We start from the raw sequence: 26439 nt of genomic DNA on the forward strand, positions 1-26439 counted from the left end.
AATGTAGCCTTCATCTCATCTCATTTAGACAATGTTTGGCAAATATTTACCAGGGTTCTTTAATATTCCTTAACTGAGTTTACTCTCCGGTTTTATGTCAAAAAACAAGTTTTCTTTCATGTCTTTCACTCTATCTGAGCTTGTCATGGAAACTCCATCCACTGCTTTAACCAGTAGTTTGATTAATAGAGTTTGATTACTGTTGCAACTTTCTCAACTGGTTAAAAGTATTTGCTGATCTTCCTGTGTCACTGACTAGCTTTGTCAAGTCTTGCAGTCCATTATTTGTTAACTTTACATTTATATTTAGTCGTTCATTTAATCTAATGGAAATCACAGATATTGACAAAAGTATTTTCTTTTGCTTATCTGTATATAAAATACTCAACTTGGCCACTTAGAAGTAATACATTTATAGGAAGTTTATACAACTTTGAATATGGGAAAAAAGTTTCTTTGCGCCATACTCAAATGTAAATATAAATCTGCTTTCAGGCAAAAAAATGACAGCGATATTAACAAATGTATATGTAAAACCAGTGATGCATATGCAGATCCACAAATCACAGGTGAATTGTTAGACCGTGAGTGAAAATCTGCATGAACTGTACAACCACTAGTTCTTGTTTAATCTGAACACACTTATTGCAGGCTGAGCGTTTAACAACACGTCAGCGGTGAATGAAAGCAGAACCTCTGGCAATAAGCACCTGTGAGTGCAGGAATATTGAGTTCCTGCAGAAAATAATGAAGGCAATATTGTACCTTTGGGTGTGTGTGCATGTGCTAACATGGTACTTCCTCTTCACGTGCATGTGAGAGTGTGTCGCCTGTTCCAGCGTGTGCATATTCATGCGAATGTGTGTCTCTGTGTGAGTTGCACTGGAGAAACTCACCAGTGTAGCCTGGGGTGGGGACCCAGAGCCACAGGAAAGCCTGGGGTAGAAGGCACACACACATATATTAAACATGGCTGCTCTCTGACCGTGGAGTCTGGGCTATTGTGTAATAAAAAACAGGGTTAGAAAGAGAGAGGCACAGGAAGGGAACTTATGATTTATGATTCAACAGCAAAGACCAAGAGTGAAATTTATAACAGAGGGGACTGAGGGAAACTGAGGGTGAGTGGGTGGGGGAGTGTAGCAGCACTAAAGAGAAGAAAAATGGGGGAAAAGAGTTAAAGAAGAGTTTGTTTTCTTCTTTGCATTACTGAGAGTTTCCATTACAGATTTACACTTTTCTCGTCTGTCTAAAAAAAACAGTCAGACTGAAGCCGTTTTTGTTGGATGTATCAAAGTCTTATTTTAACTGCCACCATTTAAATATCCTTTTGTCATATGTTGTCAGTATAAGTGGCAGACGACAGAGTCATCCTTCCTACTTACGGCCATAATCGAGAATTGTTTGTTCCTCCTCTGATCTTAGCAGGGTGAAGCTGTCTGCGATAATACAAAGTGGAAGAAAAGGGTCAGCAGAAGAAAAACCTCAGTGTTCACACGAGGGACCTGACTTTTGTTTTAAACAGGCACCCGGCACATTGTCAACCTATCCTTTAAATCCCTAATTAGCCCAAAATTGGCAAAAACTGCTTGTTTTTACACAAGAGTGTTAAACCACAAAACATATTCAACTAATGACCATAAAGATGCTGTTTGTGTGTGTTTTATCACAAGGAAACCCACCATTTCTACAAGCCTTTGTGCATTAACAACGACAGACATCACAGAACACTCTGGAAAATCAGCTGCAGATTGACACACACAGAGTCTCAAGTGAACATCTGGTGCTCTGAATTTAATGTCCCTGTCTCTTTCTCAGCACACACACACATACATGCATCTTGAATCCAGTTGAAACAATGCAGATATAAAGTAACTAGCTGGAACTCTGTTATAGAAAGAGGCTTTTTTCTGTCAATCATATTGCCCAAGCAGTGGTCTAGTGGAATGTGCACTAACCATCAAATACACATATTGAACTCTTAAGTAGAAGGATGCAATAGAAATTAGCCACAAAACAGACCCCGTTGCTCTGTGTTAAAAAAAAAGAAGAAAGGGATGAACATTATGAGCAATGCTTTTCATTAAATGTTATTATTTCTGTGATTGGACCTTTGCTTAATTTATTGCCAATTTCTCTTAAATGGCTTGCTCTTCAGCACACATTTGAAGGGATGGGGGTTAGACCTGAATTGTGTTTCTATAGTTCTCCACCCCTTGGATTCATATTTCATCAAATGGATATTCTATAACCTGTCTAGGTAGGTTGTACCCTGCCTCTCGCCCATGGCAGCTGGAATAGGCTCCAGCCCCCATCCACGACCCTGAATTGGATTAAGCGGGTATAGAAAATGGATGAATGGGTGTTTATACTGTCCACACTGTGTGCCACAGTCGCCCTCCTCTGTGATTTTAGAGTAATGCACCCTATTGTTTCTTGCTTAATGCAGCTGAAAGCTGTCAGCATGTTTTGCTTGTTTCACAGTCTTAACCCTTTAAAGCTTACAGTGCACTTTTTAAAAAAAAGTGTCTGAAAACCTGAAAAATGTTTAACAGCGGCCTCCAAAAAGAAATTACATACGTGAAAGGAGACTTTGATTGATTCGCTTTTTTGCTCTGATGTAAATCTGCATTTTAGGCCCCACTGACAAACAAGATCTCTTCTTCCTGGGAGTCTTGGCCAAGACGAGAATATAAGACACACAGTCACAACAATTTTATATAAAAGTTTTACTTCAAAGAATACAATTTCAAGTTAGTATGATATAAAATGACGGAAGGGTTAAAAAAGCAAAATATCTTGATCTTGACATACCTTTAAAAGTATGTATAGAACGGAGTGTCTGTAATCTGACTGTATTTTGAAGCTCTCTCCAGGCATTAGGAGTCCAAAAGGTAGAGGCGGTTTTACCAGATCGGAGTGCCCCCTAAAAATCATCTAGTATAATCCCTGCTGATATGATATCACAGAAGGCTGGAATTAGGTGGTAATTAGGCAATTTACCTAGTGGTAAACAATATACTGTATGTTCAAACACTTATTCTTAGCTATACTGACCTGGCCGAGGTTACAGAACTACTGCAGGTTATCTTTATAGATAGTTGTGCTGTTTTAATGCCACTTCACAATGTCCAGTGCCACAATGATCAATACAGAACTACAATAATGTTTTGTTCTTGCTTTCTTCGATGAATGCAAATCCTGCGGTCATTTTGACGTATAACAATTACCTTTTTATAAATTGTGAGTGTATTGAACGAAGTTTTGAAAATATGAGCTTTCCTCACCCTTAAAAAAGCATGCACACACGAGTGCTTACGCTCACATTTAGTCTCATCTATCATTCACATCCCAAAAACCCTTTAAAAGCACAATATTGGAGCTTCGTCTTCTAATGAAAGCTCAGACCTCGTTACGTTGTCAAAAATGAACTAGTCCTATTGATTTGCAAAAAAGGGCAGAGGTAAAAACAAAACAAAAAACCCCCCAAAAGCTGTATTTTGTTTACTTACGTGAATGGAGAGGCAAAGGCGGAGCATGCGCTTATTTGAACCAATAGTCTGGCCAGGCATAATTGATTGACGTTTACTTCAGCCAATGACTGAAGGGTACAGCTGTACAACTGCGACTACGACCCACCGTTTTTTTCCCCTCTCAACGCTGAGGCAGAAAAACAGTGGATTTATCCGTGTTCACCAAATAACACGAACAAACCGATCAAGTAGACTAGTGTTTATACAGCATATCGAAGATAACTGGAGGAATTTCGTTGCAGTGTGGCCTTCTTGTGACATTTGGACCGGAAAACAGCGGTTTGCCCTCCGACAGCTGGCTTGCGGATCCCCCCTCCCTGTTAGCACTTGAAGTTCAGCGGTGAGTATGTTCCTTATTGGTGCAGAAAAGAGAGGGTTGTTAGCTTCAATGAAGCACCAAGACGAGTATAGCGTAAAGAAAGCAAAGGAATGCAGCTAAGGTAATCTGTTTAATGTCCTCGCGTCTATATGTGAATACATCTCTGTAGGCAGCCTCACAGTTTAGTCGAGAAAGAGAGAATGAATATCGATCGCAGGGAAATGTGGTTAGACAGCTCAAGAGGCTAAACATTATTAAGAGTAGTTGTACTGTGGTGAACTGTAGCATTTTGAAAACCCGTCGAGTATTTGAAAATATGCTTTTTTTTAAATGATAGATCATTATCTTTTCTATAGCTGTACACATTGGTGCGAACAGTAGACTGTACTGAACAGCACTGATCTAAAAGGTTTAATCCTTCTGAAAGTAAATCAAAACCTATTTATATAAATTTATATATTATAAATAAATTTATATAAATAGCCTGAGGTGTTTTTTAGTCTCTAAGCCACGCAGGCATGTGTGTCGGAGTGGAGTGAGGAAGAGTGTGGTGGATGTTTGTTCACATGCTGCATTCAGGTACTCATTTCGGGCGCCGATTTTTAGAGAACCGTGGCCGTGACGTGCAGTGCTGAAGTCTGCCAATCAGATCGAGGGCCAGTCCACGCGTACATGAATATGTAGATATTCTTGAAAATAATTTTTGGGAACACAAAAATACAAGCAAGACAACACAAGCTCATCAATGACAGATAGCTGTACAGTCACAGGGCCACAGAGGATTGTACATGTTTTACTTGATTTGGTTTTTGTGTTGCAGACACTTTGTTCTCAAAGTATCCCATTAATTGGAGGTCTGGTGATTCAGAGTTGTTGGATTATGCAGATGTAGTTATGTTAAACGGATTAATTTATTTATAATTTTAATTAGATGAAAGCACAAGTGTTTACTTGGATACAAAATAAAGACATCTGATAAGCTGTGCATCCACTGCTGTTAATTCAGCAGATGGAAACTAGCATGATGGAGAGATAACACATCCTGTAAATGATTTTTGGGATTCTGCTGCTCCTTCTAAAGGAGCATCAAACTCAGTGGCACGCATAGGCCTCCCCCTGCTGTCTATAAGCAGGAGGAGAGTGTAAAAGTGTATTTTAAAAGTCTGGTTTTGGACCAACACCATAACCGATTTTGTCTACTGTCATGTAAGCGTCTTTAATGTTGTCCTTGTTGTAAATATGTCAACACCGCAAACCTTGTTTCTAAATATCTTCCCTGGAGGGGAGGTTCCCAAAGATTTCAAAACTCATATAAAAGGCTGCAACTGTAAAAAGGAAAAAAAAGTTGGCTTAAACAGGGACAACAGGTAAACCTTTATAGTATTTCATGATGATGAAGGAAAGCTTAGTGAAGTGTCTGTCAAACTCCACATAATTTGTGTAAAATCTTTGGTCCTTGAAGGAGCTTCCAGCCTAAAGCCTGGGAACCATTCGTTATCTGCAGCAATTGCACAAATTTGTGTTTAAAGTAATCTCAATGATAACGTGTGCCACAGGTGATGTGCTGATTTTCACTCTTGTATTTTTTTTTTTTTAATCAAAATTCTGGTTTGGTTGGAAGAAACAACTTGATGCCACGCTGTGCTTTGTTGCCACTAGTTTTCGTGGTTCCCGGAGACTTTCTAAACTGAAACTAATCAATCGAAACAGGTTGTTTTCTATATTTACCCTCATGTGTTGTCGCTGAACGAAAAAAACAATTTCACATTTTCAAGGTCAACTCATGGCTGCTATTTTTAAAAAGTTCCATCCAGGTTTAAATGTATTTCCTGTCACAGCAGCTGTTTCTTTAATGTATTTATTTGAATCATAAGAGTGGGGATGCAATGCTGTTTCAATTTGAAATAGAAATGGAAAGCAGTTATTTCCAAATCACTTTAACTTTGTTTGATCGCACAAAAATCGCACAAATGCAAAGCATCCACTGTGGAAACTGAGACATTTTTTAAAATGTTCTCGTTCATTGAAAAACACTTTCCTCTTTTCTAATTGAATTTTTTGGAGGAGGGACATGCTTAACAAGCTCTACATCTAGCATTAGCTCTTTTCCCAAAGTTTCACTAAGTGTGCAGACTCCGCCCATTCTGCACACCGTTTCGGTCTGAAAATCTCTTAACGAGGCACATTGATGTCGACCCTTGGGACCCTCTGTTGCTTAAAATGATAATTCAGTGAGTGACAAGTCTGATCTGCAGGCAGGACAGTTTATCATTCACTAATATTTGTGATTATCAGTTTACTGAAAAATGTTTGTTCATACCCTCCCTAAGGTCACAATATCTAAGGATATATATGTATATGAGGAATGAATTATAGGGTTGATACTAGCGGCTGAAGGGGTTTCCTTCAGAGGGTGGCTGGGCTCAGCCTTGGGGATAGGGGGAGGAGCTCGGCCATCCAGAGGGAACTCTGGGGTAGAGTCTGCATCAAAAGGAGTCAGCTGAGGTGGTTAGCATCTGGTTAGGAAGCCTCTTTGTTGCCTCCCTTTGGAGGTTTGGAAGAGGCCCCGGGGCAGACCCAGAACTCATCCTTTCTACCCTGGGAACGCCGCGGGATCCCTGAGGAGTAGCTGGGGAGTGGTGCTGGGCAGAGGAATGTCTGGGTTTCCCTCCTGGACCTGCTGCCTCTGTGACCTGACCTCAGATAAGCTGAAGATAATGGCTGTTATGGATAGATGAAAAGTACGTCACTAGGACGGCAGCTTATGTTGCTTCAAAATCTATAAATATCGTTCAGCTTTTTGTTTTTGGCCTCACAGACTCACAAAGTTACCCGTACCACGTATATAAATGCACCCCAGAACCGCCACTCATGTTGGATTTTGAATTGTACTCTAATGATAACCCACACAGTCTATTTCCTTTCTATCCTGGAGGATGTTGTGTGCATATTTTTAAAGATTTTCAAAATTTTGCCTCATCAGACCAGAGGTCAGTTTTCCACTCCCCTGTCTGTTTTAACGGAGCTTGGTGATCAAAGCAGTTTTCTTCTTATTCTCTTTACCTCCGAAAGACGATCGGAGGAGCTCATTTTATACCCAATCATGTTGCTGACCTGTTGTCAACCATTTTAATTAGCTGCAAGACATTTTAACATGTCTTTTTAAGCATGACGTGACATTTATTTATTTTAAATGTTTTGTTTCTGAGCATCAAAGAGAGCACACATTTTACAGAAAGCACCATTTCCACCATTTCTCAGTGTTAACTTTTCAGATGTTGTCCTTGCACTATTTCAGTCAACTGTGGAGTCTAAGCATTCACAAACCATGGCATTTTGCAACTTGATATTACCGTTGGAGGTAAAGGATCAGCAATTGTTTGCTGCAGGCAGTCAAAGTGTCAGCAGTTGTCAGTCACTCAATTAGTGTAATTAAGAACACCCAAGAGCTTCCAACCATAAAAGAGAGATGACATATAGTTCAGACTGTCGGGATACCTGCTGTTGATTTAATCATTTTTTTTTTTTTGAAAAGTTCTCAACAGAAATCATTAAAGAATAAACGTGTGGGAATAGGGTCGATGATTTAAAGTGTTTTTCTGCTCAGAGTGCTTCAGAGTTGGATCTTTTTCAGGATAGGATTCATCTTTTAATCGTGCACTTGAAGCCTCTGGGGAGAGTGGGTTGGAAATACCTTTGTAGGATACAAACAGATGGTGTGATGCAGCTACAGTTCTGTTTCTGTCATCTGTTTTAATGGCACATTGGACAGTTTCTTATTTTTCTTCTGTTTTTAAATGAAAAATGAATTGCTGTAAATAAGGCTGCTTGACCACAAGTGTCAGTATTAAGATAAATGTATATTATCAGTTCAACTCGTCATATAATTAAGTATATTTTCCAATCTTAAAACAGGTTTGATGAGCTCAAAGCAATCACTTATTTCCCACTGTAATGAATTACATGAAACATAGCTCTTCACACTTTCTGTGAAAACAAGTGTGAGTAATAAACACGATTATTGTTCAATTACTGTTCAAAATTCTTAATTTGCATATCAGAAATGCAGTAAAAGTCAAATGGCTAAAATCTGTGATTAGAAAACTACATCCCTCGCATAAAAAAATCAAATCATAACAATAAAATCCGAACAATTTATCTGGTCGCTTAGGTTACAATCACAAAATCGTGACATTTCCACGTTGCTATAAAGTCCGCGAACGCCCCACCAGACCACATGACCGACCTAGCTCTCTAACGGTAGCACGGAGGCTAACAGGATTTAGCTAACTCGAGCTACGTTGCATCGCCGCACTGAGAAATCACCACCGAGGAAACGACGAGGACGCACTCTTCGTTGTGCACTAAAATTTGTGTAAGGTTACGCTTTGAGGCAAACAACAACGGCACCATGCCAGGTAACGTTAACCTTTAAAAAGTTTGAATGTAAACGGCCCGCCGTGTTTGTGTGTGAAGCTGTTCTAATCCCCGGAGCGGAGGCTTGTTTTGTTGACCTGCTTCAGGGATGCTGCCATGCTGTAGCAGCTTGCTAACTGGTCGCGGAGCTACTTTGTTTGGCCTCAAACATTTGAATAGTAGCGCAGGTTGTCCACGGTGTGTGGTTACGAGTGACAATAGGTTACTACGTCGGTTTTTATTTGATACATTGTTTGTTACGGGTCCGTTTTGGGCTTCACGACTATGAGAAAAACAGTTTTCTGAGCCCCAGCTCACTACCCTTTGTTGTTCCTGGGATAGCTATCACCTTAGGCCCGTTCACTGACAGCACAGCTACCTGTGTCTATTTGCAGCCACAGCACTCTAGCCACTTAGCATTACCTCGGGTAAACCATTCAATCCTTTTCCCGACTCTTCAGGTGGGCCTGTACACCTGGGTTTAGCCCGTTAGCTTTGTGAAGACGTTAGCAAATAGTAAGCCACGACGACACAGCTCCTGTTACATACAACTGTTACATCATGTAAGCAGTTATGAAGTTGTTAATCTTGAGCATTATTCTGCACAGTTTGTCTTGAACACCAACTGTTTCCCCTGTCTTCCTGGTTCTCCGAGTTGAATCAATCAGTTTTTAGGGGTTTTCTCACCCATCTACAGTGTTATGTGATTCTCAAAAGATAAGAAAAAAAGAGAATTTTTTATGTGTTTCACAAGGTTTTTCTCCCCCAAATTTAAATAGTACCAGTAGCAAGGCTTTAATTATTATTATTATTATTATTATTATTATTATTATTATTATTATTATTATTATTATTATTATTATTATCCCATTGATTTTAAGCTGTTTACAAAGTAAGGCCATACTGTTGGTGTGCATTGTCAGGGACATTTTCTTTAAACAATTTGAAATGGTCTGCCTCTGACGGTTTAGCCTGCAAAATGTTGGAAAAAATTCAAAATTACTTGTCAAGTTTAAGTAATGATGTACAAGTACGTCACCAAAGAGATTTGTTAGGAAACACCCAACCAAAAAGAAATGGGCAAGTTTTCCTAATGATTTTTCAGCCGCACCTCAAACTTAAGTAGTTGATTAAAGATTAGCATCAGTTAGAAACTAGATTTGAAATTGTATTGACTCAATATGAACTGCTTATTGTGAGAAATCTTAAAAAGCCACAAAATTGGACAGATTAGCATTTATTTATGCATTCTTTTTTTCTTCTTTTTCCTGTGAGAGGCGTGGCCTCCTCAGCATATTAACACATTGAATGGAAGGTTTGGTATGGGAAATATTCCCACTTTTTTTTTTTTTTTTTAACAACCCCTCCCTATTTTCATACCATCTACGTGTGCTTCCTACAGAACAGAATCTTACCTTTTTTTTAAATTTTTTTTATTTATCTTTCACCACTTAGTTTGATCAGATGGCCCTCTGTCTGCAGGCACAGATGATGCACATGTTTGGGCTTTGCTAACTAAATATTACATGGTGACCAGCACATGGTTATGCAACAAGATCATCTGAAGTGCGACATGTGTTGTACATCATTGTACACTTCTCTCCATTCGTCCTTTTCTTTATCCAGGCTCACCTGAGTGCAGGTTTCCTGAGACATTTCAGACATTTTGAATGGAAATCCAGTCAAGTTATTTCTCTTAGTGATTGTTCTGTGTTTATAGTTTCATAAATCTTAAGAATTTTTGCACAAGTCGTTACCACAAAGACCTTTTAAATGACCTTGTGTGACCTTATTATTTTTCCCCCTTGGTGTCATTTATTTAAGAGCATCTAATCTGAAGCCTTCCCTGTTCCATAAAACGTTGTAGATGGTTGTAAAGATTAATTTGAACGGCTGGCACAAGCTTCAAACCTGATTGTGCTTCAAGCCTGTCCCTTTGACTCTTTTCACTTGTTTTGTTTTTATTCCTCTTTTGTAGATTACAGCTCGTGTAAATCAATAACGGACAATCAGACTTCTTTATGGTTGTCCACAGACACAAACCAACACCGCTCTTCTTACTCTGTTAACCTGCTTAGATCACACGCGTTTATTGGAGCTCCTCTCAAACGGTATGTCTGTGCAGCCGCTGTGAGGAACGTAGCGCTCTGCCTCCGGTCGTACTCTGCTTGCACATGTTGATCCTGAAACATCGAGCGGCACAGGAACGCCACGAGAAAGAAACATTTTGCTCAGATTTTTAGAAGCGGGGCATTTCAAGGTTTCTGATTAGGTGCACAAGTCGGTCCTTGACCATTAAACATCGCAACAACGCTGTATGTGTCTGACCCTGGAGCTGTTGAGAGCACCCCCACCCCCCACTGAGAGGCCACAGTTGAGTCATGAGTCTGATGCAGTTGGCTGGCAATCAGGGGGGTTATGTCATTATTGTGGGCATGTTTAATTAAATATTTTCCCCCCCAAACTATTTATAGCAGAATCATAATTACACCACTGATCATATCTACTCTCGTCGCTATTTTCTTTGAGTAAATAAGGTTTTTTTTTAAGTTTTTTTTTTTTTTTAACCTGAACATTTAGCTGTCATTGTCATATTTAACAACCCAAGCTATATTTAAATAAAAAAATAAGTCTTTATCAGCATCTCTGTATTACAGATCTATTACTTTAGTGGGTGGTTTTTCCTGTCGTGACAGTTATTTATATATTAAAAAGGAGGGGAGGGAAAAGTTTGGTTTTGCGTTGTTGTAGGAATTCCTTTTGGTTTGGATGTGGTCCAAATGCAATCAGTGCAGAGAAAAGCTGAAAGTAACCGCAAGGATACACACTATTTATTTTCAGGGCAAGTGTGACTGTATTTCTGTGATCTTGCCAAAATTTTAGGATTGCATTTTAAATTTAGATGGGAATGTAATATTAAAGTTGGGGGCTTTCCTCCTGAGGGCAGTGTTGGCATTTGGGGAACTAGATGTTTAGTCGGAGTGTTTCTTTTTCACTTTCTCTACAGATTTTCCCAGTCACTGAAGACATTTACTCTCCTGCTTCTCTATTCTTTCTTGGCTGAGCTGAGAGACTGTGAAAATATTGTTGGTTTTGTTGACAGCTACCTACTACTTTTTTTTTGTGGGTTTTTCTGACCTTTGGTGACTCTTGAAGGCATCTGAAAGCCACGGGACAGGCGTGTGTCGGGCCGTTGCTTCTGCATTACAACACGTCGCACAATTACTTATGATGACTCACTGTGTTTGCCTTGATTGCATCATGTGTTGACATCTGCATGCTGAACAGTGAACTCACAAATGTTGCATTGGCAAACCGCTGGAGCGTTTCTTTGCATGCACATGTAAAATGAAATCCTCTTTCAGCATATGAATGAAAATGGTCTGTTGTAAATCTTATTGCGCAGCGGTGTGTTTTGACCCATGAATGTCTGAGGAGCCTCTTCTTATTCTTATTTTAATCCCTGCCTTTTCCAGCTTTGTAGCTCTTCTACAGAAGAGAAATTAGATTGAAGTTGATGGTTCTGTAGTTCCTCTATTTATTGGCAAAAACTGATTTCTAACAGGTGCCTGTGTGCAACACTTGCTGTTTACTGCAGCTCTGCATTTTCCCCAATCTAGGAAAACTATTGACTGTAAACATGGAACGCCAAAGAATTTTTCTTATCCTTCAGGTTTATTTGTGCGCAGGCAGAATATTTTTAGATAAGGAAGAGCCGCGTTGACTTGCATCGATGCGCTGAGCAGTATCAGTCCAGCTCTTACTTTCTCTTTACATTACTAGTAACGTTGTTTGGGTTTCCGGCTGTAATCAAACCGCAAACGAGGCGCTGATCACTTGTTCGTCTTGGATCCGGCCCTGAAAGCTTTGTTTGAAATGGGACCGTGTAAATTTGACGGCTGATAAGAACCAGCTGTAGGTGAGTCAGATGGATTAGAGTCCAGCTTTTTAAGTGGCTTCAAGAAATGAAGAATACCAAGCACACGTCGTCTGACTTTTTTTTAAAGTTTAGAGCTGAACTAAAAACAATCAAATGAGCGCCAGCAGTAACCCTCGTCTGTAATTGTATTGTCATGCAGAACCGGCTGAGATGAGCGGTCCAGAGGTGGCCAAGACACCAGGAGGCGGGGCTCCAGGAAAGGAAGGAAAGGAGCCAGTGGCCAATGGGCATGCAGGAGAAAGCACGGACACCAACCCATTTGCTGAGTACATGTGGATGGAGAATGAGGAGGAGTATAACAGACAGGTATGTGCACATACTGCCAGTGCCACCCAAAACAGTCCTTTTTAATGTTTATAGTTGATTAATTCAGTTTTTTAAGAACGGTTCAACGAGAGTTGGTGTTTTCTCCTCCTTCTCCCCTATCATCCTTTTGTCTCGACCTCAAATCCTTCAAGTTTAAGGTTATTTTGGAAAAACTCATCTGGAGGAAATCTTTTTTTTGTGGATTCTTTACAAACATCAAAAGCTTGATTGGACTATATAAAATGTTCAGTAGTGAAATGGTTTGCAGTCCTTTAGAAACTGTTGTATTGTTTAGATGGTGGGGAAATCGGATGATCCCCCTCAGTACTTATTTTGGTCACAGTTACAGGGATGAACAGGTTGTCCATATAAAAGTTGAGATGAAACAAAAGTCGCCGGCCAGAGTTGGACTGAGGATGTTCCTGATTGGTTATTCAGTAAAATCGGAATTGTTTTAATTTTTTTCCTTCAGGTGGAAGAAGAGCTGTTGGAGCAGGAGTTCTTGGAGCGCTGTTTCCAGGAAATGCTGGAAGAGGAGGACCAGGATTGGTTCATCCCTTCGCGTGACCTCAACAACCAGGGAGTGGGGCAGCTGCAGCAGCAGCTCAACGGCCTGTCGGTCAGCGATCACCACAGCAACCTGGAGGAAGTGGCGGTGAGTCGGGACACCTCAAATGTCCCAAGAGTTTTCTTCTTCAAGATGAATGGTCAGTTTGGTTTTAAAGGATTGGTTTTCATGTTTCCTGTCTACTTCTGCAGAGGAAGAGCATCTTGAATCCCGAAGCAAAGGAGTTTGTCCCAGGGAAGAAATACTAGGAGTCCCCCTCACCCCCATGGAGCCTCCACACGCACACACACACCAGTCCTCACATATTCTCAGAGACTCTCGCGGCCTTGTCCGCGCACACACTGATTCTTGTACACGCACGCACACACACACACAGCCACACACTTGAAGTCAGTGGCGTGCTGACAGGCCCGGTTGGGGGGTGGGGGGATTTCTTTTTTTTTTTCTTTTTTTTTCCTTTCTCTTTTAATCTTTTTATTTCCTGTTTGTTTCTTGTAAACTGAGGGACATTGGGAGCAGGGGTGGGGAGGGGCGTGGTACCAGCACCGCCCCTTACTGCAGGCGCTAGCGCAGCATCGCATTTCAGGTCACACGGTTGACGTTTACAGAGCACGCGGATCTCACTGAAGCTTCCTTGGAACTTGAGGCAGCTACCCAGGAGTGATGCCAGGACAAAAAACTTCAATCCAAAAAGTTTAAAGATTAAATTTATTTTTGACAAACATGTTAATTTGTATACTTTCAAATTGGGGAGAACATCAGCAGCAGCAGGTTGAGGGGTTTCTGTGACGGTGAGGTCAGAGGGGGACTAACATTCAGGGGACTTGATTGGGTTTCTGCCGCTGCTCTGTAAAGTCACCGGTCATTCAAATAGTTTCTCCTGCGATGTCATGAACGTCCTGTGACATCACAGCATCTTGCGCATCTAAAGATGCGGGTTTGTTATTTGTAACCGCAGCGACTCCGTTCCAAACCAAATGCTGACCCCGCCCACCCACCCTCCCTCCTTGGCATTTCATTTAAAGTGAACATAACAGACGTGGACAGATGTAAGCGTGGATAAGAATTTATTATTTTCCCAATTTATGTGGAAATCCGGGTTTATCTTATGTCCAGTGTATAAGAACAGAGGCGGTGATTATCTTAATCATGCATGAAGTTAAGTTTGATAAGCAAAACGTGAGCAGAAAGGTCAACGTTTGGGAAACTCAGTTTTATCATTTTGGCTCACAGTTTCATACTTTTAGTTCAGTTTGGATCTCTAAAGCGTTCAGCTTTGTTACAGGTGCAAGTGTTTGGTTTGGAATGCAGTCACTGCCTCTTTCTGCTGGAACAGCCTGGTTTGTTCAACACAAGATCAAGTTTCCGTATTCAGATCAGGTTTTCAAATAACCTCTCCTCGCAGTTTTTTTTTCTTCTCTTTCCCCTCCCTTCCACTTAATGTTTTGGAGGATGAGGCTTTTTTTTGTTTGTTTTTTCCCTTCCTTGTTGTCTCCACTGGTTACAGTTGCCTGTGGTGTCCATCAGTTGTTTGTCGGAGGAAACGGTGCAAAGAAGAGGGTGTCAGATTAACGCAGTATGAAGCATGTGGTGGACAGTATTGCCTCCGTTCCGTTCTTGTCCCATCTGAGGATGTACTTTTTTTTTTTTTTTTCCTTTCGAGGAAGCTCTCATTTTAAACCATAAATCTATGTAGTCTGGCTTCTCCTGAAGCGTCCCTCTCTAGTTTTTTTTTTTTTTTTTTTTCTTCTTCTTTCCTTACTTAACCTCAGTCATGTTGGCTTAAAAAAAAAAGAAAAGGGGGGTAAGCAGAGGCAGTATTGTCAAAATCTTCTGATCTTCATGCAACTGGTCATAAACAGCAGCAATATTGAATTGGACTTCTCCTGGTGTTTGCGCGCTGAATTTGCCATCTGACAAGTAGCACTTCTGTCCACCCTTGCTGCTTTTCTGGATTTTCAGCGCGCTTCCTAAACGGTGCAGCAGAGACGGGGGGTGAAGTCTCAGCGAGAAGAGGAGCTTCCTCGCACAGTGTTGGACCACGGCTGTTTGAACGGCACCCTGGAAGAAGCTAATAGGAATGTCTGCCAGGTGGATTGTACAACACGAAATCCTTTTTGGTGATTTTTTTTGTTTTTGTTTTTTTTTTTGAGTTCGGTGACAGAAGCTGTTTTAAAAAGGAAAAAAAAAAAAAAAAAAGTTCAGAAGACACAGAGTATAAATTTCAATACAAATAAAAATAATGAAAAAAGATGAATAAAGATGCTAAAGACAAATGCAGTCTGGTCAGCGTGGTTTTGTGGTTGAATGTACACATTTTGTTGGTGAGATTCACATCCGAGAAACGGCTGCTGGCAAATTGTGTCTGCAGAGTTTGGTAGGAACTGTTTTATGTTTATGTATTTAGCAGACGCTTTTATCCAAAGCGACTTACAAATGAACTGTTAAATGTTGTTGCAAGTGGGGGCTAAACTCGATTTGGGTTCGTCCAACTCATTGAACCAAGTTATAGTTTCAGAGGGCATTTGGTAATCGGCACCGTTGAGAGAAAAAAGAAAAATTCGACTTGACTGTGGAACGAGAAGGAAAATGTTGAAAATTACCAAAGTTAGAAGAGTTGTTGGTGTGTTCTTTAACTCATCTTGCATCTTTTATAATGGGACACTAAAGAAAAGAAGGAAAAACTCTTCTAATACAAAATAATCTAGAAAAGACTCGTGGGGTTAAATGACTTTTGAGTGATTCTGTCTTTATATAATTCAGGAAGATGGTGGTGCAGAGGCTTGCTTCTGCCAGAAGACTCCAGAATTTGAACCTGCTGATCGGCTGTCTTTTAACATGGATTTCTTCCTGCAGGTTAAAGACATACCTGTCTGAATAATTTTGTGTTTTTGCCCGATTCTGTCCTGCCTGGAATAGTCCCCAGTCCCTCTGTTCCTATGTAAGATGAAGAGGGTACAGCTGATCTGATGGATGGAAGCTGCCAGGAACCCATTATCCTTCGTTGCTGCCTTATGTCACAACTGTAACCTTCACGTATTCAGAGGAAAAGTATTAAGTTAAAAATGGGTGTGATGAGCTCTTTAAATATCAAAATGCCAAGAAGGAAGTTATGAGATGGACCCTTTTTTTTTTTTTTTTTTTTAAAACCACTGACAGGATATTACCTCCCAAACCCATCAACGGTTTCTAGAAGAAGTCTTGGGGCAAAGATGGTGAAATAACAAGCTGATTTAAATTCTTCTGACAGGCTGACAGTGAGGGACCTGTTTCCAGAGCTTTTTGGGATGCTGCTGTTGCCGCTTCAGTGAAAGTTTGGTCATGAACATGGACATAATGTGAAGGATTCACGGCAGCTATTGGATAAGAAGGGTGGCTATTTTGACCCCTATGTATCTATTTAGAGATGTTGAAAAATGTATTAATTTGGTTTTGTCACATTTACCCTGAAACTGAGACCAGGAGAGTTGGGCAAAGATCTTTTTTTGCTGAGAAGCTTCCTAATTATTTAGATACACAGTACATTCCTTTAAAAAGGCCAAACTCACTTTCCTTTTGTTCACTGAAAGCATTGCAAACATCTCCTTTAATAGGAGAATCAGGATAAAACCACAGACCGTTTTTATTACCAACTTGAGGAACTGCCGTCTGAGTTTCATAAAAACCTAGACAGCCTTTCAGCATCGGGGCCTAAAACTGCAGTCGACCTACCTGCCAAGACCTGTAAAGGCAGATGTGAACGCAGCCTGCCTGTGAATGCCTTTCACCTATAAACACAAGGAGGTTGAGAATGCTAATAGGTGCCCATAGGTGGGAAAACCTGCACACGTCATGATGTACGCTGTAGGGATTTTATTAGGGGGCCACATGATGTCAGTGCTGTGTAGAAGAAGAGAGCGTGAAGCAGGTGAGGCCCCAGAAGGAGAGAGGGGAAGGCTGTGCTGACCTCTACAAGTGATCAAAAGCTCGGAGGCCACCTTTTTCACGCTATAAAATCTTATCAGATGTTCGAAAACACGCTGGACCTGACTTATTTCAAAACACAATTACAAGATAAACTAGAAAGGTCCCTTTTCTTGGTACTTTCTTCAAGACTGTCATCCATTTCTTAGATTTTCAAAAAGGAATCAGTTTTTTTTACGCCTCCAAATCAGAAAGAGATGAAAGCACAATAAAAACAGAACAAAGTGCAGTGTTTTAGACTTTCACTGTGACTTTTATTTCATCTTTTCTTTCTCGTTAACTCAGTTTCATTCAAATTAAAACGCATCCATTTAGGCATTTCAGCTGTGCAATGCCTTTCAAAAGAGATGGAGAAGTTAAGCTTTTACCTCTTAAATGTTGCTTTTCATTCTTACGCTTAAAATACACACCAGCATTGAGGATGCAGTGCGAACGAAGCACGTTGGTGATATTTTGCCTCATTTTCACCTGCAAACACATCTAAAGGTGTACTGGGGTTGTTGTCGAATCCTTCCTTTCAAAGTCTTCAACACATTGTCTGATGGGCCAGGTCAGGACTGCAGGCGGCTCAGTCCTGTATCTGTACCCTGTTCTTTCTCAGCCAAAACAAATGGACATCCCTGGAAAAGATGTGGTCCTGAAGGCAGCACGTGCCAGCTAAAATCTTAGTTAAATCAATGCCGCCCTCACAGAAGTGTAAATGAGCTTGACTAAGACCACTGATACAACCTCGTACCATCACAGAGCCTGGCTTAGAGACTGGTTGTTCATAACATTGCTATGGAGCACAAAATGTCCATTTCTTCCTAAAAAGATCCTCAATACAGGCTAGTCTGACCACAATACACATTCCACTGTGTGATGGTCCGTCCCAGATGCCTCCGAGTCCAAAGAAGTCGACATGACCTCTGAACAGTGTTGCCATGAGGCTCATTTTTTGACACAGTGAAGTTTTAAGTGGCATTTATGAATGTAACTCTGTTTAGTAGTGCTTCCCACTGTAATGCCCTGCCCATGTGGTTATATCAGCTCTTGATGAATGGTAGTTCTTGACGCAGTGACATCTGAGGAATCAAATGACATAAATGTCCTACTTACACTTGGACCCTTGTCCTTTACACTCTGAAATCCCTCGAGATTGTGTGAACGGTTTCATGATACCGATGGAGAGACATGCAAATCCCTTTCAAAGCATTCTTTGTTGGACATCATTTTCAAACAGTGTAATATTTGTTGACAGACTGGAGATCCTCTGCCCATCTTTGCTCCTCCAAGACTCAGCCTTTCATGGATGATGCCTTTGTTTCGAATCACAATTACAATAACCTGTTGACATCATTGCAAAAAAAAAAAAAAATGCTATAATAAATCAATCAATGGCCATAATTACTTTGGGGATGTGTCGAAGGCCAGAAAAGTTCATGCTGTCTGCAAAGAATTAAAAGTCAAAGTAAATTCTTCGTGAAGTTCCTTTGACTTCAGTTCAGAATCAGTTTATGTCTTCCACCCCTACCCTGTGCACGTTTAAGCATCCTCATTTTGTTGTGACTTGCGCTCAGCTTTTGCACCCTTGGGCGAGATAATTAAGAATCCCAGACAAAAGCCTTGGCCTCTTTCTCGGTTTGGAAACATTTGTCATTTCTCGAGCTGAAAAGGGCAAGTGGTGCGAGGAAAACGCAGCGCTTTTTAATATTAAGACTCCCACGTAGCACTTGAAACTTACTCGTTAGTCACGTTGAGCACAAAAGACAAACAAATCTTGTTTTCTCAGCTGTGTATTGAAATGAAAGTTGGAATTCAGAGTGACGGATGAGGATTCCTGTGACAAGGAGGACGATGATGATAATTCTGCTGATTCTTCGGCTGGCCCCACTGTGCAGAGATACACAAGATGAATGGAAGACGTATGAGAACATTAAAGCCATGCACACAGAGACTTTGCCACCCTGTCTTTCCCATCTCTACCTCGGCAGCATAGCAGGTTTGGTATTCTGTGAGCGGTGACTTCCCGCTGGGCTCTGTGCAGTTGTAGGGCACTTGTGCACGAGCCAGAGGCTGGATTCTGCTCCGACAGATGTGACAAGGCAATGTTTGCGTTTCAAAGCGGCCACCAACAGGATGTTCAGTTTCCCATGCACAACTGGGAACGAGAAAAAGGGGGGAGAAGGTTTCACAACATCAACACGTGCACGAGTTGAAGAAGGCCATGTTTGTGCCTGTGACTTACTAACTGCACCGGCTGGAGCTAGGCTGAAGGCAGGTGTCGCTCGGCAGTCCAATAGCCGGGCTCACGCCCCACAAGTAGGTGCTGTTCTCAAAGTTTTCAGCATCTAATCGGAATAGTTACAAAGCAGGTTCTAAAATACAGCGCTTATTCTGTGATAAAACTTTTCAAGTGAGTAGTGGGATCTGTTATATGTCAACACAACAGTGGTTAAACCCTTGAGTTAGCTGCCTTTTTTTTTAGTGTGAAATTCTTTATGTTTTGTCTTCTTCTTAAGTTTCTTTTGCACTATGAATGATTCTGCATTTCACATTTGCTCCAGTTTGTTTTCTGGTAGTATGCCTTCTTCACTCTTACCTCCTCTGTTCACAATCCATCATTTCTTAGCAGGTTTTTGTTCACCGCTTGAAGATTTTTGATGATTTCATCAATTTAGTCAACTATCCCTAATTGTACTCGGCCTTGTTCGAATCTCGACCTCACAAGAGTAAATTTTGCTTGCTTTCTTTTCTCGCTGCAAAGGACCGTTTCGGTCTGCGTCTTGGAACGAATGAGTGCGTCAGAGACAATGGCGTCACCTTGGTTATGGATCGATGTGAAAATGGGACACGAGGTCACTGGAGGGTTGAGCTGGTGCTGTGGTCTGACTTCTCCGGGGAGAGATCTCAGGAGATCTTGACAGCAGGTCAGACCACCATACGGTGACATCAGAATCACACCTGAAAGTGGGATTGGAAACATATTAAATGCGTATCACAACTTTGAGCCATTCTGGTTGCTATAGAGATAAGAGTTGGGTTTTTTCTTGGATCTCAAGAGCACATAAGTACTGGAGGAAAAAACAGCCATCTCACCTTCCTCGTAGTGAACATCAGTCTTCCACTGTGGCTCCACTTTTGACTCCAGCTGCTTCAACACAACAGCTGTCAACAGAGGAAAACTTGTTGAATGTGTCAACACCTGCTAGCTCAACTCTGAACTTGTGTCTGCCTCAGAGAGACTTCAATAACCTTTTCACGACAAATATAGCACCCCTGACCTTCATCCTCCTCCCTGGCAAAAGTCACTCCCTTCTTCCTGGCATCTTTGAGTGTAGAGCCAGCACCCCCGACTGCCATGGAGAAGGAGGGAGTCAGGCTGCCAAATGAGGGCAAGAAGGCAGGGGAGAGGCAACCAGAGGGAGGCTGGGAGACAGTACAGAGCGTAAGGGCTGTGCTGCCAGTGGTAACTGGAAAACGGATTGAAATAAACGCATTTTTCCAGGGGAATGCGCGAGTTGTTTCACCTGTGAGCCAACAGTTGAGCCGAACGCATTGTTGGTCGTCTTGTAGAAGTGTTGAAAAAACACGGGCCAAGTTTCACGGTCAGCCTACAAAAACAACACAGCCAGTAACGAAGAAAACAAATCTGTCTCCAGAACAATCTGTCAGCCTTTACACCAAATAATCCACCCGACCTGCGATGGGCTGATGACTGCAGGGCCAGACAGGGCTTCAGTTCTGGGTTTCAGCTGTGACTGGCGTTCTGTTATGGGTTTAAAGTCACTGCTGTAGGTGGTGGTAAATCGCTCTGAAGTACACAGGCCCTCACCCTGAGGGCACAAAAGCAGGTATTTGAACATAGTTTGACTACAGGAATTCACCGTGTGAAGTTGGCTGTAGAGGCAAGCAGTCTTACAGGATGAGCCCTTATCTTTTATTTATAAGAGAAAATAACAAAAGACAAAACAGACCACCTGCAAACACAAATTAAAAATGCTGCTTAAGTAAAAGCACATTAATTCTATACAGTATTATCTGAAACAAATGATTTAATACAGGTAAAAAACCACAAGAAGCACTGTCACTTTATTTCTACAGTAACATCTGAGAGTGTGCTAAAAGTACATCTTACTGTTAACTATTTAAGCTTGAACATCTGGACATTTGCTGTCATAGTCTGGCAAAACATTCAGTTTTTTTTTTTATTTTTTGGTTTTATTTTCTCTTCCAGCGGAAATGTTATCTTAAATTCCTCAAAACCTCTAAGGCATATCATCACCATTCAGTACCTTACCATGTATGACACCATCATCTATCATTTTTCTGATGAACAGATGATTTTTGTTCTGGCTTTGGTAATACAATTGGTGCATTTAGTACCTTTCCCAAAACATTTCCTAATTTAAGCTTTGAAACTACTGCAACATTTTAAAAATATATATATATGTATAATTAGCACATTTCAGGACAAAGAAAGTGGATCTTTCAGATTTTGCTACATGATGTAAACTTGGAACATTTCAATGTATTTCTTTAATGAAATTTCTAAAATGACGTGTGAAACAAGGCCCTTCAAAGATTAAATTCATCACGCTATCTGCGTGTTTAGCATTAGCATTAGCAATAACCCGTTAAGCTAGCAATGTATTCGACCGTTTGGATGTTAAAATGACAAGAAAACGCTACATTAATGGATGGCGCCCAAAGGACGGTAACTATTGAATTTATAATCCCGATAGTGGCCAGAAAGACAGCTGCATATGAGGGACAATGCTGGTTAAATCTTTCCCAACCGTGCCTCCATATCTACTATCAGGTATTAAACGGTACTACAATCTTCAGAAGGGATTTGTGCTGCCACCAAGTGGAAAAGCGTCGTTAATGCAGGCTTAAAACGCCGCTAACAACAAGAGTCACCATCCTGTGAGGAGTTGGTTAATTATATTGTTAGATTTAACAAACAAACAAAAAAGATTTTCTATACAATTATTCAGTTTATTTGCTCCAATCATTCTCTTGACTGCTTAAACCTTCTAATTTCAATTCAAAACATATTAAAAAAAACAAAAAAAAAACAAGATCAACAAGTTGCATAATTCAACTCAAAGGCGTGTAAAACCAGTAAAGACAATGCATTTACCGCATAAGGAGCCGGCCGAAACATGGTTTGTGATTCCTCCTTGGCAGAGTAATCTCAGTGCACCATCACAGCGTTACAGCTGAACAGAGGTGTCTGTCCAGCATCTCTGTGTGAGATCCAGTGGAATGTTTATCACACTGTTTACAGTTAAATCTATATATTCTACAGGGACTATTGATGCAAAGCCTTCTGCACTTTTTGACCTGCCTTTTTCTACCATACCTATGGAGCAATTATAGAAGGGCAGTCCCAACAGAAATCGACTTAAATGGATTAACCACTACAGCCTGCTTATTTTCCCCCTCATTTGGACCCTAATATTTACGTGCAGTTTACATGAAACACTGGCAATTTAACTGACATACTGGGACTAAGTCATCACGTTTATAGTAACAACATCTTGCTAATGTAAATGCAATGGTTCAATATTGTGTGTTGCATAAAATGAACAACCAGTGGTGACTAGAAATTGCCTTTAAGATGCCTCATATTCAAATATTCCCATCTGTTTTGCTAAGTCAATGAGACTTTTCTAAAAAAACAAAAAAAAACTCATTTGTGACTCAAGCCTTTCAAAGTGTACGTCTTTCCACTTCTCTAAGGACTCTAGGATCCTGACAGTCTAATTTTCACAAATGAATTTACCACTGGACATCGAGTACATCGGTAAATATTGCTCTTTACTTCCAAAGGTCTCTCCTTATTGAACTGTGATAGCTCACTGCAAAACAGCCTGTAAGCTGTGACACTGCTGCTTAACTGAATCTTTAAGAGGTGTTGAGGGGTCAAAGCATTAACAGCCGTGCCAAATTTTCTGCAAAATCACCAGCATATTTATGTTTTCATCATTTGGAAGTGTTCAAAAGTGCAAAAAAAAAGCATTTGAAAAGTTCATTGAAATTCAAAGCAACACTCCAGTCACAGAAGCTGCCAAGCAGTATTTAAAACTGCTGATTGTTAAACATATTCACCCACCCATCAGGAGTGAAATCAGATCACGTGCATCGCCACTGTTACATAGTCATTATCGTAGTGATTACAATTATAATAAGCGTTTTGATCCCCTAATTATCACAAACTGGAAATGTATTCTGTTTTATTGGCTACCGCTGAAGGTTTGTTGATAGAAGACTTTTACGTTGGCTCCGTAATCCATATTTAAGGCATGGCCTAAAATTTGAGCCCCGAGAATGGCGCCTCCGAGGGCTGAGGACTGCTGCAACATCAGGAGGCTGTAGCCACGGAAATGGCCCTTAAACGTGTCCGACGATGCAGCTTTATGCAGGACCTCGGTGAACCCTGGAGAGAAACAGAGAAGAGGTCTTTATCCTGGCTTTTCTTCTGCTGCACCTTCTGTCCCCCAATGACAGAAAAGGCGTGGTTGTTGGTTTGCAGCCACAGGGATACTGACCTGGCTTCAAGAGAGACCAGCTCTTCCACACTGAGCCCACACACAGGATGGGCAGGCCAAGCTCCCCACTTAATAAAGGCTGGCAAGAAAGGAACAAACGAAACATTTGAGTCCATGGTTCTTAACAAATGAACGAAAGCATCAGCTGGCATGTGCGCTGTACCTCCTGTACTGCAGGTAAGATGGCTTCGACATGTTTTGCCAGGACTCTGCCAGCCTGAGCGAACACATACTGACAGAGAGCATCCCCGGCTTCTGCACCTTAAAAAAGTGAACATGCGTAACTTGCCTAGTTGCCACACTTTTAGTCTCTAAAAAAAAAAAAAAAAGCGAGGAAGTGATGTGTTACCTACCTTCAGCCAGTTTTTTGCAAAAACCAGCAAAGTGGGACTTCTGGAAGTTTGTGTAGAGGTGTGGCAGCATGCCCATCAGATCTGTCACCTGAGATGAATAGAGTTTTTGACTCTGAGTGACCACATCAAAACATATCAGTCTGTAAGCAAAAGCACGTCCGCTGTCTGACCTGGAAGTACTCCTCCATGGCTTTCCTAACATAGGTGATGTCATGAGGTGGAGCGACCAGGTTGTCTCTGGCATCAAACACCGTCTTCACCGCCAAATGAGCAGTCCAGAACGCTGAGAGATAGAAAAAAAACTTCCTCAAAGAGTTCATCTCACAACGACATAAAGCTATCAATTATTAATTTAAAGCACCATGGTTACCTGAGCCTTCATCACCCATCATGTGACCCCAGCCTCCGCAGCCAATCTGAGAGCCGTCAGGATGGACTAACTTGCAGTTAGAGCCAGTTCCTGATATGAGGACCACACCTCCTGAAAAGACAAGAGAAACAGGTAATAAAAAATGAGCCCACTGATCTCACTGAGTCGTAAAGTCGAGTAAGATGTGAACCACGGCCTTCCTCTTATACAGACACGCCTAGGGGGGGGAAAGTACGAAGCGTCAACCTTTAACTGTACCAGTAACTATGAGCAGCTTTCATATATAAGTGTAGAATAATACAACACCTGATCTGCATTATCATTATTATTAAATATTATCAGTATTTAACTACAGGTAAAATACCTTTGATTAAATATTTGAATAAATATTTTCAAGACTAAATAAAGCATAAAACCTTTCACGAGCTTTCTGTTAAGGACTGACTGTAGCACAAAGATATGACAAGTTACCCCGATCGCTGGCCGTTGCCATGGCACCAATGGCATCGGTGGTGATGAAGTAGTGTTCGCTAAGACTGGGGAAACGTTCCCTCATAAGAGCAATAAGTTTGGCGATGGCATCCTTCTGCTCACCTCCACTCAGAGACATGCCCTTCACACAAACACACATCAGATATTAGACTTGGCATCATTTTAAAGAGCAAAAAAATGGACACACGCCACACGGTTGGACTGACCAGAGAGCGGATTGGTGTCTTTTGATCAAGTCCCGCCTGGTTCTTGGCTCTCTGGACCATATCGTTGATGGTTTCAATGCATTTGTCAACTCCAATCAGCTGTGTAACACAAACAGACAAAAAAAAAAAGATCCTTTGAATGCTGTCTACTAAAACATTCTGCCCCCATATTTCCCTCTTATGACACCCACTGTTTCTATCACCACTTCTGTTGCTCACCCAGTGGTTGGTGCACGGCCCCACCGTCTCTGCCAGTAACTTCCCATCGCCTGACAACAAAACTGCTTTGGAGTGGGTCCCTCCACTGGATGAAGGACAAAAGAGAAACAGAAATGAATGCACAAAGTCAGTAACCAGCAGAGATGATAAGATCCCCTACAGAAACACTTCTTCATTTTGTCTGTGATATATCTCTGACATATAAGTACATATATATGTAATTGAGACAGTAACATTACAGTTGTTCAAGAAGCCCCCAAAAGTTTAATATTTTTATCCATTTTTAAATAGTTTCTCACAGAGCGAACTTAACTGACAGTAATAATGGGCGGTACGAGAGTTGATCACGAGTTACACACCCAAAGCTTCCACGTAGAAAAAGTCTTATGGTGTAGTTTTAGCTTCTAAATGCCAACCTCAAAAACATGTACAATCGCCACAATACACACAAACCTAAACTTCTTATTTATGAAAAATCAATATTTTCCTGTATATTTTAACTCATTCTTACCCTTCTATTCCTCCGTACACTGATGCCATTTCTCAGTTCCTGTTTTGGTTCCAGAACCGGTTCTGATCTCGCGAGAGCTGCAACTGAGCTCTAACCTGCAATTCTGGTTAATTACCAATAGATGGCAGCCGCGTGTTTACCAAAAAACATGCTCTTCCCATAAATATACCAAAGCGGTAGATTATTAAAATAGAACAAACTCACAGAAAATAAAACAAAATACAGCAAGCTCAGTTAATAAGTAAATTGGTCAAGTAAACAAGTAAAATACACGTCACAATAACAGACGAAAATATACATACAGTATCGTTATTAATCTGCGTCTTTGGCACAGAGGTCGATGTTTTACGAATCCGCTCGATATGCACAGATCCTAAAAGATCTTTTGATATCTGTCCAATTACTTTAACTTATAAGGCATGTCAATAACTGTCAGGAACATCAAATAAGAGGCAAATCTCGATAATCATATCACTCTGGTTTTTCATCAAGAAATAAATAGTGTGACAGCAACCGTTATGTTATGACACCCCCCCCCCCCCCCCAAAAAAAAAGAAAGCTAAAATACGATCAAAACGATAACGACATTTTAACTGTAGAGATTTCTGATCCTTCGCTATGATTAAACAGAGGTCAACCACCAAATAAACACCCCTCACCCCCTAAAAAAACATCTTGTGATGTTGAAAATGCATTGTTACTGTCAA

At 40.9% G+C, this 26439-nt stretch overlaps 2 protein-coding genes and 1 long non-coding RNA gene across 4 annotated transcripts; 1 reads left to right on the top strand and 2 right to left on the bottom strand.

Moving 5' to 3' along the window:
• Positions 1–3618: 3618 nt before the first annotated feature.
• Positions 3619–15358, top strand: paip2b (poly(A) binding protein interacting protein 2B). 2 transcript variants are annotated; one of them, XM_072376009.1, is made up of 4 exons: positions 3619–3873; positions 12348–12514; positions 12987–13169; positions 13274–15358. In XM_072376009.1, exons 2-4 carry the CDS (start codon positions 12359–12361, stop codon positions 13328–13330), a joined length of 396 nt encoding a protein of 131 aa, XP_072232110.1. In that variant the 5' UTR covers positions 3619–3873; positions 12348–12358; the 3' UTR covers positions 13331–15358. The 2 variants fall into 2 exon arrangements, with proteins under 2 accessions (XP_072232110.1, XP_072232109.1); XM_072376008.1 differs by lacking the exon at positions 3619–3873 and adding an exon at positions 8112–8270.
• Positions 15359–20324: 4966 nt separating this feature from the next.
• On the bottom strand, positions 20325–20883 carry LOC140282207 (uncharacterized). The gene is made up of 3 exons (XR_011909822.1): positions 20726–20883; positions 20555–20638; positions 20325–20453 (listed from the first exon to the last, which is right to left on the bottom strand). It is a non-coding gene; the product is annotated as an uncharacterized lncRNA (long non-coding RNA).
• Positions 20884–22980: 2097 nt separating this feature from the next.
• nagk (N-acetylglucosamine kinase) lies at positions 22981–25810 on the bottom strand. The gene is made up of 10 exons (XM_072376859.1): positions 25733–25810; positions 25222–25306; positions 25003–25101; positions 24776–24917; positions 24305–24415; positions 24105–24217; positions 23935–24022; positions 23745–23842; positions 23582–23660; positions 22981–23469 (listed from the first exon to the last, which is right to left on the bottom strand). The coding sequence occupies exons 1-10, from the start codon at positions 25759–25761 to the stop codon at positions 23267–23269; spliced, it is 1047 nt and encodes a 348-aa protein (XP_072232960.1). The 5' UTR covers positions 25762–25810; the 3' UTR covers positions 22981–23266.
• Positions 25811–26439: the final 629 nt, after the last annotated feature.

The sequence above is a fragment of the Leuresthes tenuis genome, unplaced genomic scaffold, assembly GCF_036924035.1.
Source record: "Leuresthes tenuis unplaced genomic scaffold, fLeuTen1.0.hap1 SCAF_22, whole genome shotgun sequence".
In the NCBI taxonomy this organism is placed as follows: Eukaryota; Metazoa; Chordata; class Actinopteri; order Atheriniformes; family Atherinopsidae; genus Leuresthes; species Leuresthes tenuis.